Below are 14862 nucleotides of genomic sequence, written 5' to 3'. Positions count from 1 at the left end.
TTCCAAGTTTAAAACTAGTGATAATACCTTATGCACCCCTCGAAAACCCCTACCCTGTTTTGGATCAACACCTTGTGGTTACAACTCTCTCTTGTTAGTAATAGAATCATTGTCCTCTATTTCTGGATTGTTACCTTCATAATCATCAAATTACATGATCTGAATGCCACAATTGTTAACCTCTATGCAGTCCTACAGATGTGAAACAAACAAATTTGTCAACTAAAACTTGCGTTCCTTAATATAGAAGCTAAAAAACGACATCATGTATAGCTTTTAAAAAGGCCTACAAGGAAACAATAAAATGTGCATTACCAAAATGTGTAACGGGACTTAACCTTCGCAATTATCATTCAGGTCATTTAGTTTTCAGTGGTAAGAACAGCACAAGTGCGGTCTCGTGTCCTCATAAAGTAGGAACCAATGCAAATAGCTGTGTCTTTACTATAGCCATCCCATGTTAAAGAAAAGCTAAAAGCAAGTTTAACCCCTTTCTAAGGGTCAATGATTCCACCTCTTTTGAGTCAAGTTATGACTACCAAAAATCAAGAGGGTCGTCTGAAAGGTGTGATATCGATTCAAGTGATCTAAAAATTTTGATGCATTCAGTAAGAATATGGTCCTCCGTCGAGTAAATAATGCAGCTAATAACTATGCCCATACGGGTGTTGGCTCTTCGGCATAAGTCACGGGTTTGCTCCCCGGAGACTTGTGATCTAATCCCTCCCGGGATTACCTGATGCGCGTGGTTTATGGGCGATTGCGGGCATCCGTAGGGAATAGTCCCACTTCCAAAGGTGGTGGGGACACCCTATGTTACAAAAAAAACAAAAAACAAAAACAAAGGTAAAAGAAAAGAGTGACAAACGGACTCCTTGTCTATGCCCTATAGTTTTGTAAGTAACCCACCAAATATCATTAATAATAACAGAAAGGAAGCCTCATAGTGAATCGAGTATCGTCTCCTTGGCTTCACATCTCTAACACTAATAGGACTAACAATAATGACTCGCCTTTTTGCTTTTGTCATGAACCTCGTTCCCCAGTGAGCTTGGATTATTATTAATTTGGGTAAGTGAGGGTTGGGATCGAGCACACAATCTTTTGGTTGAAACAGAAAGCACCTTCCAACTGAGATACATATACAATCTTGCTTGGATCAATGTTCATGTTTTGCAAATCAAAGTGAATTGGGGGGGGGGGGGGGGGGGCGCAGCGGCGGTGGGGAGAGAGGGGGTTGTTTAGCGTAGTGTTAGACAATTTGCAATTTTAGGAGTACCATTCTACGTAATTTTGGGAGTACCATTCTATGCAATTTATAGCATTGCTTTTGTGGCATTTTCCGTCAACAGTAATTCAATTCACTCATTACTGATGGGGCTGAAGAGACCAAAAGGGCCATCCCCACATCATAGCCTAAGTCTCTCATGTTGCCTATTTTGAAATTGACTACCATAGAGAACATTAAGCTTCATGAGACCCGTAATGATGAGTGTGTTAATTCCAAATGGCAAGCAGAATTCTGACAACCATAGGTGAACAAGCATCTAATAAGCAACGAAGAAACTCGTGATTTCGTAAAAGAGGTCCTCCATCATTAGTTCCCAAAAGGGCACCTTCACCTACTAAACAATGAACTTCCAAGCGTCATACAAGGAATTTATTTATATTATACCCACATCCAAAGTCCAAGAAAATGTCCCTGTTGGTTGAGAGAAGTTCTATTGTCTAACCCTAAATGTGGATAATTAACACTTACGGTTAGACCATATATACTCACATTCACATTACAAGAAAGTCCTCTGCCAGTTTTAGAAATTCTATAATCTAACCATTGTACCATACATATGTACAGTAAACACATTCTGCTTCTCATCTTTACATGCCTATGAATCTTAAGATCAAACAAACGATCATGTATATTACTACAAAATTCCAAGAAACTGAAAATAACCCACACTTAATTTATATTAAAAAAAAACTTTATATGGGGACAAGTATATTAAAATCATGGAAACCCCAACAAGGGTGATTTTAAGTTTTTAACCCCATTAAAACAAAATACAAAAAAAATACAGAATGAAATACATATAACTTATTTCGATGAACCCAAATTCCGATTCCTGTGAAGAATCCGACCACTAGACGAAATCCCACTGCCGATCAGATCTCCCAGCCTCAAATTCCCCTCTCATCTCCGTTTTTGCTCCTCGTCCTCATCGTTCTCATCATCGTCAGAACCGCTAAGTTCTTTTGGGGAGAAGTCTTCAATACTTTGATGTTTGTGGTGTAATACATATGGGTGCAGTTCTATACTTCTCCCAAATGAACCTACCATAAGCTTTATTTGGCTTGCCAAAAACTTTTCTTCGATACTTAATTTTTATTTATTCCTGTTTTGGAATTTTTCTAATGCTTTTCCATTTCTGATGAGCAGCTCATTTCAATGAATTTGTGGAGGAGTTGCAGGAGCAGAATGGGGTGCTAAGAGAATGCATTGAACAGTTGCGTAATCCATGCCAAACAACGCTCGCAAAAGAAAACACCTGTTTATCTCCTATTCGCCGACAGATACTAAAGGAAGTCCCCTGCAAAAAAGATGGAGAGACATTAGTATTTAAATTCCCTAGTATTTTTTCTCCATAAACTAATACAAAGTCATTTGAAATAAATGGGAAGATAATCATATGCAGTAATGCAAAGTCATTTTAAATGAAGGTAAAATTTGTTCTTGATCATCAATCCAAGAAAATGAAACTGCCATTTTAATACTCAAAAACTACTAAAAGATGAAATTTGCTAGGGACCAACCATTATAAGGCCTTGCTGCTGCCCCACCCGATAATCTCTTTCTTCATGGAATCCAACACATATGCAGTGATCTCCAATAGTAACACCCTCCCTAGAAATAGGGTTAAGGGTCTCGGTCCTCCCGCTATCAATTCTTCGAATAATCTCCCTCTCCAGCTTCGATTCTTCATTGCCAAGCCTTTGAAGGTTGTTACAGGAGGGGTTATGGTGGTTGTTGTAAGAACCCATGTTTGCTCTCCTTTTAGCTGATATTTGCAAGCGTGTCCTTTCTTTGGCCATTTCTCAATATATATATATATATATATATATATATATATAAGTCCAAATGCCAAGAAAAGGCATCCCCGTATCCACGAAGATATATGTAAGATATATTTGGATTTGGCGTGGGATTCCGTATCTAGCAAGATATATTTGGATTTGGCTTGGGATTCCGGATCTAGCAAGATATATATTTGGATTTCGCGTGGGTTTCCGCATCTAGCAAGATATATTTGGACTCACATCACGCTAGGAATTTGCTCCGTGAGAGGTAGACAATGGTTTGTATACAATAATCAATAAATTATTGTAATTTCCAACAAAATAATTAATCATTTTCTTTATAAATTACAATTTTTGACACACGATCCATATTAATACTACCATGAACCTAATTTTTAGATTTTAGTCCCAAACTCAAAAATTTAAGCTGAGCCTTCCATATTCCGGTTCTATATACAAAATCAAAACAAATTCTTGTATGCAAGCCAAAGCACAATTAATGGGTGGCTCACAACAACTTGAGTGTGCCAAAAGAAAAGGACCCAAAACATTAAATTGGAAATTTGAATAGGAGTCTCTTTTGAAATTTTATGGAACCAGCTATCATATCTTCCTGAATCGGGTTCCCTATGAATGCAATATACTTATATACATAGAGATATTCATGCACCAACTTGAGGGGGGAAGTGTTGCGCTTTTGAAATTTTAGGAGTACCATTCTCTGCAAATATTTTGGAATGACATAGCATTGCTTTTTGTGGCCCTTTTTCTGAATAGGGTTCCCTATGAATGCAATAAACAAAAAGAAATTCGTGCACCAACTCGAGCAGGGGAAGTGTTAGACACTGCAATTTTAGGAGTACCATTCTATGCAAATATCTTGGAGTGGCATAGCATTACTTTTTGTGGCCTTTTTTTGTCCACAGCATTTCACTCGTCACTGATATATATGGCTGAAGAGACCAAAAGAGCCATCACCACATTGTTTCCCTCACATCATAGCTTAAGACCCTCATGCTGCCCATTTTTAAAATTGATTGCCATAGAGAACATTAAGCTTTGTGTGACCCATAATGATGAGTGGGTTAATTCCAAATGCCAAGCAGAATTTTGACAACCATATGTGCACAAACCTCTAATAAGCAACGAAAAAGCTCGTGGACAAAAAAAAAAAAAAAAGGTTCTCCAACATTAGCTCCCAAAAGGGCACCTTCACCTACTGAACAATGAATTTCCAAGTGTCATACCATCTATGGAAGACAAATCCTTAATCTAAAGAAACCAAGTGAACCTTTGTCTATCATATATGCATTGCCCAAAATAAAGTCCTTCATCACTTCAAACAAGTGAACAACTTGGTTGGCATTATCTTGTAGTGCCAGGAACAACTTAATCATTCGCAAATACCCATGATCGAGTTATTATCCTATGCAAACGTTTTATTAGACATTCACATATTGCCGACTATATAGCGCTTTACACAAGGGTCTGAAAAAAATGCACTATAGCCGTGATGAACGCTAATAGCAAAGAAGGGAAAAACAAGAGGAGGTTGCAAACTTTATATTTTCTTGGGCATCTAAGCATATATACCTCCCTGCACACTACTGGTGGGGGTGAATATCGTCTTAAGGAGAGCGTTTACACGCCTTGAAGCATCTTCTTATCTTCTTCTCAACCACTACACGAATTAATTTCCAACAATAATGAAATTTATAGTAGTAATAACTATGGCTATACCATGCTCTGCAGTTTTAGAGAGTTCTACAATCTAACCATAGTACCACATACATATGTACAGGTAAACACCTTCCAATTCTCATCTTTACACGCCCACGAATCTTAATATTAAACAAATGGACATTCAAATTACTTCAAAATCCCAAAAAATTAAAAATAAACCATAATTCATTTATGTATTAAAAAAATTGGTATTGTGGGGACAAACATATTAATCCGATTAAAAATCAAAATCCGGATGAAAGATCCCAACCAAGGTGTTACCGATTTGAACCCCATCACAACCAAATACAACCTCAAACCCACCCCAACGGTTGTATATTGATGAATGACTTGGTGGCCATTATCTTGTGGTGCCAGGAACTAATTCAAATGCAAATAACTATGTGTTATTCTCCAATGCAACGTTTTATTAGACATTAACAAGTCAAACACTGACAGCTATTTAGTGCTATACACAAGGGTCTGGAAAAATGCAGTATAACCATGATGAAATCTTATAACAAAAAAGGGAAAAACAAGAGGAAGTTGGGAACTTTATCTTTTCTTGGGCATTTAAGCATCTCTCCCAACTTGTAACTTAATGTTAGTATTACAAGCAAATGTTCTCGCTAAATAAGAGATCTTTTCATACAACTATTATCATCAACGTCTGGAATTTTCAGCATTGATATTTGGATCTAGGTCAAGGCAACTCGAATAAATCTCCAAATTATTATAGAGAAGTTGTGGGAATATTCCAAAAAAATGTCCCTGCCAGTCGAAATATGTTCTATTATCTAACCATAAATGTGGATAAGTAACACCTATGGTTAGACCATGGTCACATTCACATTCCAGGAGAGTTCTTCCACTTCTCATCTTTACATGCCTATGAATGTTAATATCAAACAAACGAGCATGCATATTACTACAAAATTCCAAGAAACTGAAAATAAACCAAAATTAATTTATACAAAAAAAACCTTTATATGGCGACAAATTTATTAATCTCATTTAAGAGAAAACTGTAAAATTATGGAAACCCCAACCAGTGTGTTTTTAACCCCCCATCACAAACAAAATACAACCTCAAACCACCTCCTCCAGTAAATCGAAAAAATAGAGAGAGAAAACCCTATAGCTTATTTAGATGATGAACCCAAATTCCGATTCCGGTGAAGAATCTGACCACTAGACGAACTCACAGCATCGCCAATCAGATTGCCCAGCCCCAAATTGATGGCTGGGCTCCGTTTCTGATTCTCCTCATCGTCATTCTCATTTTCGTCATTACCGCCGAATTTGAATTCCATTCTCTCATAATAATGACCGTAAATGTATTCACGCCTATACTCATTTTGGTCATCGGAGAGGATTATGTGTCCGTGCCACTGCCACACCCGATAGTCTGAAGCCCTCTCATCATAGAATGCAATATAGATATGGTGAACTCCAATTGTAACGCCCTGAGGAGAATTCGGGTTTAGAGACTCGGTCTTCCCACTGTCGATTATTCGAATAATCTCGCTCTCTAGCCTCCATTCTTCGTTGGTAAGCCTCTGTCAGTAGGTGGTGTTGTTGTTGCTGTTGTAAGAAGCCATGTTTGGTAGGTTATTAATGCACTTGGGAGGGACTATGGGAGAGCTCTTTTAGCTGACAATTGAAAGTGCGCCCTTTAGTTTGGCATTCGATTAATAGTGGGCGAAATTATGCTCTCACAATCGGGAAAGATTTTATGATGGCAAGAATAGGCATAACCCGTATCTATGAAGATATATGTAAGGATTTGGCGTGGGTTTCCGTATCCAACAAGATATATTTGGATTTCACGTGCGTTCCCATTGCAATTCCTCTTGAGTCATGGCTGGTTGGAAAAAAAAAACGAACAGAATTAGAGGTAGAATAGAAATAAGCAGAATGAAAGGGGAAATGTTGGAATCTGTTTCTTCCATGTTATTTCAGAGAGGAATGAGATTTTTATTAGATTTTTTTGAGAGGAATGATGGACTGAAGGGCACCCTTGCAAAAAACCAGTCACAAGGGCGCCCTCATTGGTCCCCAGCAAGAAAATTGCACAAAAACAAGGGAAATGTTGTCAGCACTACTGTATTTTGATGAGGACACTCCTCACTTTATTAAAAGTATGGTATGGTCCGCACCATAGGATGATTCAAACCATCCATTAGATGGGCCAGTCTAAATAGGTAGTGCCCCAAATATAATTTCCATAGGCTGATCCTAACCCTCTGATATGAATAATAGAGGGTTGATCCTAAACCTCTATAGATAGGAGGGTTAGGATCAACCTATGAAAATAATTTTTGGGGCACAACCTATTTATACTTTGGTATATCTAATGGACGGTTTTGGATCATCCTATGGTGCGGCCATACCGTACTTTTAATAAAGTGAGGAGTGCCCCTCATCAAAATACAGTAGTGCTGATAATATTTCCCAAAAAAAATGCAACGTTGACAACTGTAATCATCAATGCACTTGGATTATAAGGAGCAATAAGAGCACCGTTGTAACTGGTTTTTTTGCAAGGCACCCTTCAGTCTATCTTTCTCTTTTTTAGAATTAGTTTTTTATTGAGGAACAGTAGACTCAAGGGCGCCCATGCAAAATAAAGCTGAAAGGTTCCTCCAATTGGTCCACATCATTTAAATGTGCTTAAAAGGAAAAAATCTGGGTTGCAAACATGATGTGGACCAAAGGGAGAGCCCTTTTCGCTCTATTTGCAAGGGCGCCCTTGAATCTAGAATTCCTCTTTTTTATTTTAATATTTTACATTGAGTTTATTGGAACCTGATTAGGAATTGAAATAGGGCATCGACTCCAATATATTCCTGATTTTGGCAATCCAAATAAAGCATAAGGTTTAGGCCCCGTTTGATTTTGATAACAGATTGTGAGTCCCAAACCTATTATTGGACTCAAAAGTAAATGTAAATTTGAGTCTAGTAATCAGTTTTGGACACACGCCAGGCTAGGAATTTGCTCGAGCAGGGGTGGACAATGGTTTTTATACAATAATCCATAAATTATTATAATATCCACCAAAATAGCTAATAGCTTTTCCTAATAAACTGTCATTTTCAACTGACAATCCACATTAATACTATCAGAAACCTAATTCTTAGATTTAAGTCCCATACACAAAAACCTAACCTAAGCCTCGTACATTTCCGATTTTATATACAAAATCAAAACAAATTCTTATATTCACGCAAAGGCACAATTAGTGGGTGCCTCACAAAAACTTGAGTGTGCCAAAAGAGAAAGACACAAAACATTAGATTGGAAATTTGAATAGGAGTCTCTTTTGAATTTTTGAAACAAAGGAGAAAATAAGAATAACACGTAGCAAAATAATATTTAGAACAAGCTTTCAATAATTTTCTTTTTCTCTTTTTGAACAATTGATAAACCGGTTTTCAATTTTGTTGAGACACAGAGATAGGAAAATGTGGATATCTATTACATCTCAGCAATTGAGAAATAGTCCTCAAAACTAAGCACAATAGAAACCCAAATGTTACAGATCTGTGAATTAAAGATCAATAAGCATAGTCATGGGAAATAATAATTTCATAAGCTTTCTTAGAATTAAAGAATGCACAACAAAAAGCTTTTAGAAAATGGAGTGATTTTGAACTCACTAAGATACTTTCATGAAACTTATGATTAGATTAGGAAAAATTCAGAGATGTATCTCTCAGAGAAAGCCTAGAGAAAAATAAAAGTACACAATCACTAAAGTTCAAATCATGAAGAGTAATTGAATCTGAAACATTCAACATTATCAGAAATAAGAAAAACTCAGAAGAATCCTATTTTAAAGAAATTTTGGAACTCAAATTGAGAAAATGCACTTGAATTATGTAGAGATCCAGAAAATTCAAAACCTTCATCAAGAAGGAATCCATTCGATTTAATAGGTAAAATCAATAAACCATAACCTTGATCATGAAACCCTAGATCCGGAAAAAGGAAAACCATGATCATGAAATCTTTTTAAGCCCCAAAACCATGTCATTTTTTGCTACCATTTTCAACACACGAGCCATATAAGAACTACCATATGAGAGAGAGAGAGAGAGAGAGAGAGAGAGAGAGAGAGAGAGAGAGAGAGAGAGAGAGAGAGAGCATACCTTAGGGCTTAGCCGTCACCGTCGATAGGGAAAACTAGACGCCTTGAGAGAGGGGAAATCGAAGAGATGGGAGTGGAGATCAATTTTGCAAAGGAAAATTTTCCGCTAATGGGTTTTGGAAATGAATTAGAATTGTGTCTCTCTTTGTAGTAAATTAAAAATCGAAGAGGGGTAAAGGTAATTTTGACATTTTAAGTAAGTAGGTATGACTCATCCAAAAATTTCCAGGGGTTCAATTGCCCCCACTCGCTCTGCTAAGAATGCAAAACAAGCAGGGCCTTACCCGTATCTTCGTGGATAGAGGTAAAATCTTTACCGATAGCGAGAGCATATTTTGGAGCATTATATATTGAGGAATGTCACTTTAAAGTCGCCCTTGCAAATATTAGCTACAAGGGCACTCCCATTCAAGTGCATTAATAACATAGCAAATATGGGTTCTTACAACAGCAACAACAACTCCTCCTGTGACTACCTCCAGTGTCTTGCCAACGAAGAATGGAAGCTAGAGAAGGAGAATATTAGGATAATCGATAGTGGGAAGACCGAGACTCTAAACCCTAATTCTCCTCAGGGCGTTACAATCAGAGATCACCATATATACATTGCTTTCTGTGATGAGTGGGATTTAGACCATCAGGTGTGGCAGTGGCACGGCCACATAATCCTCTTCGATGACCAAAATGGGTATATGTGTGAGTATTTCTACGGACATTATGATGAGAGAGTGGATTTCAAATTTGGCGGTAATGACAAAAACGAGAATGATGAGGAGGAGAATAAAAAACAGAGCCGAGCCATGAATTTGGGGCTGGGCAATCTGATCGGAGATACGAGTTCGCTTAGTGGTCAGATTCCATATATGGCCATTCTTATGTCGTCATAATTTGCTCAATTATAGGGTTTGTATAAAGATTGGGGAATGTAAGGAATGAGGATGGTTTCTTGCCGGAAATCTTCCACTCTGACAGGGGAAGGAAAGGAATTGGTTTTGAGAAAGGGAGGGTCGAAGGAGAGGTTGTTGGTGTCCGATGAAGAACTCATTGTGCTTTGTTTCTCCTCACTTTTGATGGTGAAGCTATTTATAATGCGCCATCCCTGCAAAAAATGGCAAATTGAACAAATATATTTTAGGATTTTTTTAGATTGCACGAATAGCATACTCGAATCAACAAAGATATGTTAAGGATTTCGGGTGTGTTTCGAAGGCATTGGAATTAACTTACTCGTATCCTCCAAGATATATAATTCGCTTGTGATTCCATTGCAAGAATGAGGCACTGGAATCGGGGTCCAATTCTGATTCTGATTCTAGATAACTCTAATTAGTTTGAAAAATGAACAGAATTAGGGTTAGAAATGACTTCAGAGCAGAATTAAAGGGGAAATGTGTTTCCCGCTCCATGATGTGGTATTCTGATTCCAGAATGAAAATTTTATTAGATTTTTTTAAATCAAATTTTTATTTTAATTTTTTACATTGAGTTGATAGGGAACCAGGATATGAATTGAAATAGGACGTGGTTGATTTTCTTAGTGTTGAACCGCATCGGTCTAAATTTCAGATTGATACAACGGTCGTATTTGAAATTGGGGAGATCATATTTTAAATTTCAGATTTCTTGTTTCTAATTTCTGCATTTTAAAAAAGTTCCTTAAACTGAATTAAATACCCTAATATTCCCTCAATCAACAAATAAAATAAAACATTTTCAGTCCTCCAAAGTTGATCAATTAGAGATAATTTTCTTCTTTCTCTCTTCCTTCTCCTTTTCCCTTTTGAGTGTTGGACTTTGTACATGGATTAAAGATGTTCTACATAATTCATTAAGAAACAGAAAACAAGTTTTTGACTTGACTATTTCTAAGCCTATATGATATGTAATACACTAAAAATTATTAAAAAGGGAACATTCATTAATTTATTTTGAAACTACCGGTTACTTAAGTTGTTGGAGATGGCATTACTTTAACACTCCCCCTCACGTGTGGCCCCTCTTTCTAGGGTTGGCTTACACGTGGCACATGTGTCCCTCTTTTGGGTATGGCCATTGCATGTGTATTTTTGTTATCTGGGAGGTTTGAACTAAGGACCTTTGCTCTGATACCATGTGAAACTACCAGTTACTCCATAAGCTTATGCTGTTGGAGATGGCGTTACTTTAACATTTATGGACATAATTTATGGTAATCGACGAGCTATCACATACTTTCTGAATCGGTTTCCCTATTGTTAAAGTATAAGCTTTTGGAGAAGTTGGTAAGTTAACACCTACGAATGCAATAGATATTCATGCACCAACTTGACAGGGGAAGCGTTACACTCTTGCAAATATTTTGGAGTGGCATAGCATAACTTTTTGTGGCCTTTTTTGTCCACAGTATTTCAATTCACTCGTCAATGTTATGGCTGAAGAGACCAAAAGAGCCATCCCCACATTGTTTCCCTCACATCATTGAAGGTTCGTGTGACCCATAATGATGAGTGCGTTAATTCCAAATGGCAAGCCGAATTTTGACAACCATAGGTGTACAAACCTCTAATAAGCAACGAAGAAGCTCGTGATTTCAGAAAAAAAAGAGGGTTCTCCATCATTAGCTCCCAAAAGGGGCACCTTCACCTACTGAACAGTGAATTTCCAAGTGTCATACCATCTATGGATGAGATGGATGACAAATCCTTAAAAGAAACCAAGTGAACCTTTGTCTATCATAAATGCATTGCTAAAAATAAAGTCCTTTGTAACTTCAAACAAGTGAACAACTGTTTAACTTTTTTGTAAGCCTCACGGAGTCGCCCTGTGAGGCTGTGAGGCTCATTAGATCAATTGCAAATACCCATGAGTTATTCTCCTATTCAACGTTTTATTAGACATTCACATATTGCCGACTATTTAGTGCTTTACGCAAGGGTCTGAAAAAAAAATGCAATATAGCCGTGATGAACACTAATAGCAAACAAGAAAAACAAGAGGAAGGTGCATACTTTATATTTTCTTGGGTATTTAAGCGTATATCCTTGCGCATAACAAAGTAACAATGAAATTTATAGTAGTAATACCTATGTTTATACCATGCTCTGCAGTTTTAGAAGTCCTACAATCCAACCATAGTACCATACACTAGTACAAGTAAACACCTTCCAATTCTCATCTTTACATGCCCATGAATCTTAATATTAAACAAATGGACATGCAAATTACTACAAAATCCTTGAAAATAAACCATAATTCATTTATTTATTAAAAAAAAAGGAAATGATATCACTACTACCATATTTTGATGATCACACTCCTCACTTTATTAAAAAGTGTGGTATGGCCCACACCATAGGATGATCCAAACCGTCCATTAGATGGGCCAGAGCCTAAATAGGTTGTGCCCTCAAAAACTAGAATACTAGTTCTAGTGAACTGGAATCACAAGTGTTTACCTAAAATTAGAATCTCCAAACTCCACGCTGAATATAATTTTAACGAATTTGTTTATACAATACCCACATCAACATTTCAAGAAAATGTTCCTGCCAGTCAAAATATGTTCTATTATCTAACCATAAATATTGATAATTAACACATATGGTTAGACCATGCTCACATTCACATTCCGGCAAAGTTCTTCCACTTCTCATCTTTACATGCCTATGAATGTTAATATCATATTACTACAAAATTCCCAGAAACCGAAAAAAAACCAAAATTAATTCATATAAAAAAACCTTTATATGGGGGCAAATATATTAATCCCATTTAAGAGAAAACTGTAAAATTAAGGAAACCCCAACAAGGGTATTTTTAACCCCCCATCACAAACAAAATACAACCGCAAACCAGCCCCTCCGGTAAATAAAAAAATACAAAAAAATACAGAAAAAAAACCCTATACTTTATTTCGATGACGAACCCACATTCCGATTCCGGTCAAGAATCCTACCACTGAACGAACTTGCATCGCCAATTAGATAGCCCAGCCCCAAATTCATGGCTCGGCTTCATTTCTTATTCTCCTCATCGTAATTCTCGTTTCCGTCATTCATACCGAATTAGGAATCCAATCTCTCATAATAATGTCCATAAATGTGTTCCCGCCTATACCCATTCTCCTCATCGGAGAGGATAATGTGGTCGTGCCACTGCCACACCTAGGGCTGCAACTTGGGTCGGGTTTTACAAGACCCGCATCGATCCAACCCGAAAATAGCTTGGGTTGGGTTCATGTTTCTCGGGTTTCGGGTCTAGCCGGATCTACGATCCAAAAGCCCGCATGAATCTCGGTTCGAGCCGGGTTTGAAGGGGCTCGACCCAACCCGAGTTACTTAAGTTATAATGTGTATTTTTTTCTCTCTAAAACTTTGTTACTTTAAAAGTGAAAACTTAAAAGTAAAACTCACGCACGCACGCAATCACAGGGACTATTTCCATCTTTTGTTCGTTTCCCCCCTTTAGCTCTATGGTTTCAAGTTTCAACTAAATAGTTTGTTGTTTATCTCATATGAGTATAATCATTTTCAAATGGTAATGCATCAATTTATTCTATTTGGACTAGTTATTAGTTAATGCACTATAGAGTTTGCCATGCTTGAGTTTTTCTACTTATATGAGTTGAGTTGCCTTGCCAAACAAGAGTTTTCCTTAAAAAATTGCGTCAACGTTTAAAAATCCGACCCGACCCGACCCGATATTTATCATGGGTAGGCCGGGTTTGGGAATCGTGGGTTTTTTGGAAAAAAACCCGACCCGACCCGACCCAAGATATTTCTCGGGTAGGGTTGGGTTCTTCAAACCCGACCCGAGTTGCAGCCCTAGCCACACCGGATAGTCTGAATTCCTATCAACATGGAATGCAATGTATATATGGTGATCACCAATTATAACGCCCTGAGGAGAATTAGGGTTTAGGTACTCGGTATTCCCACTATCGATTATCCTAATAATCTCCCTCTCTAGCCTCAATTCTTCGTTGGTAAGACGCTTAGATGAGGAGTTGTTGTTGCTATTGAAGAGGCCATTTTTGCTCTTGGTATTAATGTTCTTGGATGGGGAAGATCTTTTAGCTGATATTTGCAAGAACGCCCTTTAGTTTGGCATTCCTCTATTTATAATGCTCCAAAGTATGCTCTCACTATCGGCAAAGATTTTATGAACCCAACAATAGGCGTACCCCTATCCATCAAGATATATCTGGATTTCGCGTGCGTTCCCGTTGCAATTCCGCATGACTGGTTGGAAAAAACAACAGAAGAGAATTAGAGGTACAAAGCAAGATGTTATTTCGGAATGAAATTTTTATTAGATTTTTTTTAGAGGAATGATAGACTGAAGGGCACCCTTCCAAAAACATAACTCTCATTGGTCCCCAGCAAGAAAGTTACACAAAAGAAATATGAAAATAACGTTGACAACTGTAATCATCAATGCACTTTGCTTATAAGGAGCAATAGGAGTGTCCTTGTAACTGGTTTTTTGCCAAGGCGCCCTTCAGTCTATCTTTCCTCTCTCTCTCTTTTTTTTTTAATTCTTTTTTTATTGTGGAACGCTAGACTTAAGGGTGCCGTTACAGAATAAAGCCGAAAGGGTGCTCCAATTGGTCCACATCATAATATATGTGCTAAAAGGGAAAAAATCCCGGTTGAGTAAAAATGACATGGACCAATGGAGTGCCCTTTCCTCTCTATTTTGCAAGGGCGCCCTTGAGTCTAGGAATCATCTTTCTTATTTTATTTTTTCCTCATCGACTCTTTTTCCTGATTTCAATCATCCAAACACAACCTTAAGGTTTAGGGGGCGTTTGTTTTAGATTTTGAGAACGGATTGTGAGTCCCAAGCCAAGTATTGGACTCAAAAGTAAATGTAAATCTGAGTTCAATAAAATATTATTATAATATCCACCGAAATAGTTAATCATTTTTCCT

The 14862-nt window shown here is 37.4% G+C and overlaps 2 protein-coding genes across 2 annotated transcripts; one reads left to right on the top strand and one right to left on the bottom strand.

Moving 5' to 3' along the window:
• Nucleotides 1–5939: 5939 nt before the first annotated feature.
• On the bottom strand, nt 5940–9294 carry LOC143850079 (uncharacterized). The gene is made up of 2 exons (XM_077359392.1): nt 9235–9294; nt 5940–6356 (listed from the first exon to the last, which is right to left on the bottom strand). The coding sequence occupies exons 1-2, from the start codon at nt 9292–9294 to the stop codon at nt 5940–5942; spliced, it is 477 nt and encodes a 158-aa protein (XP_077215507.1).
• A 90-nt stretch (nt 9295–9384) lies between these two features.
• Nucleotides 9385–9837, top strand: LOC143850078 (uncharacterized). The gene has a single exon (XM_077359391.1). The coding sequence runs from the start codon at nt 9385–9387 to the stop codon at nt 9835–9837; it is 453 nt and encodes a 150-aa protein (XP_077215506.1).
• Nucleotides 9838–14862: the final 5025 nt, after the last annotated feature.

Source organism: Tasmannia lanceolata, unplaced genomic scaffold (assembly GCF_043159265.1).
Source record: "Tasmannia lanceolata isolate RefF3 unplaced genomic scaffold, GAP_Taslan_0.1 ptg000018l, whole genome shotgun sequence".
In the NCBI taxonomy this organism is placed as follows: Eukaryota; Viridiplantae; Streptophyta; class Magnoliopsida; order Canellales; family Winteraceae; genus Tasmannia; species Tasmannia lanceolata.
Note: the sequence above shows the minus strand (reverse complement) of the source record. Positions and strands in the feature narration are given on the sequence as shown.

Bases quoted from the DNA above. Each gene is read 5' to 3' on its own strand.
- LOC143850079 (XM_077359392.1), bottom strand. From the start codon at position 9,294: ATGCTCCAAAATATGCTCTCGCTATCGGTAAAGATTTTACCTCTATCC. The intron at 6,357-9,234 runs GTAAGGCCCTGC...ACCTACTGACAG, and splicing joins CTCTATCCACGAAGATACGG to AGGCTTACCAACGAAGAATG.
- LOC143850078 (XM_077359391.1), top strand. From the start codon at position 9,385: ATGGGTTCTTACAACAGCAACAACAACTCCTCCTGTGACTACCTCCAG.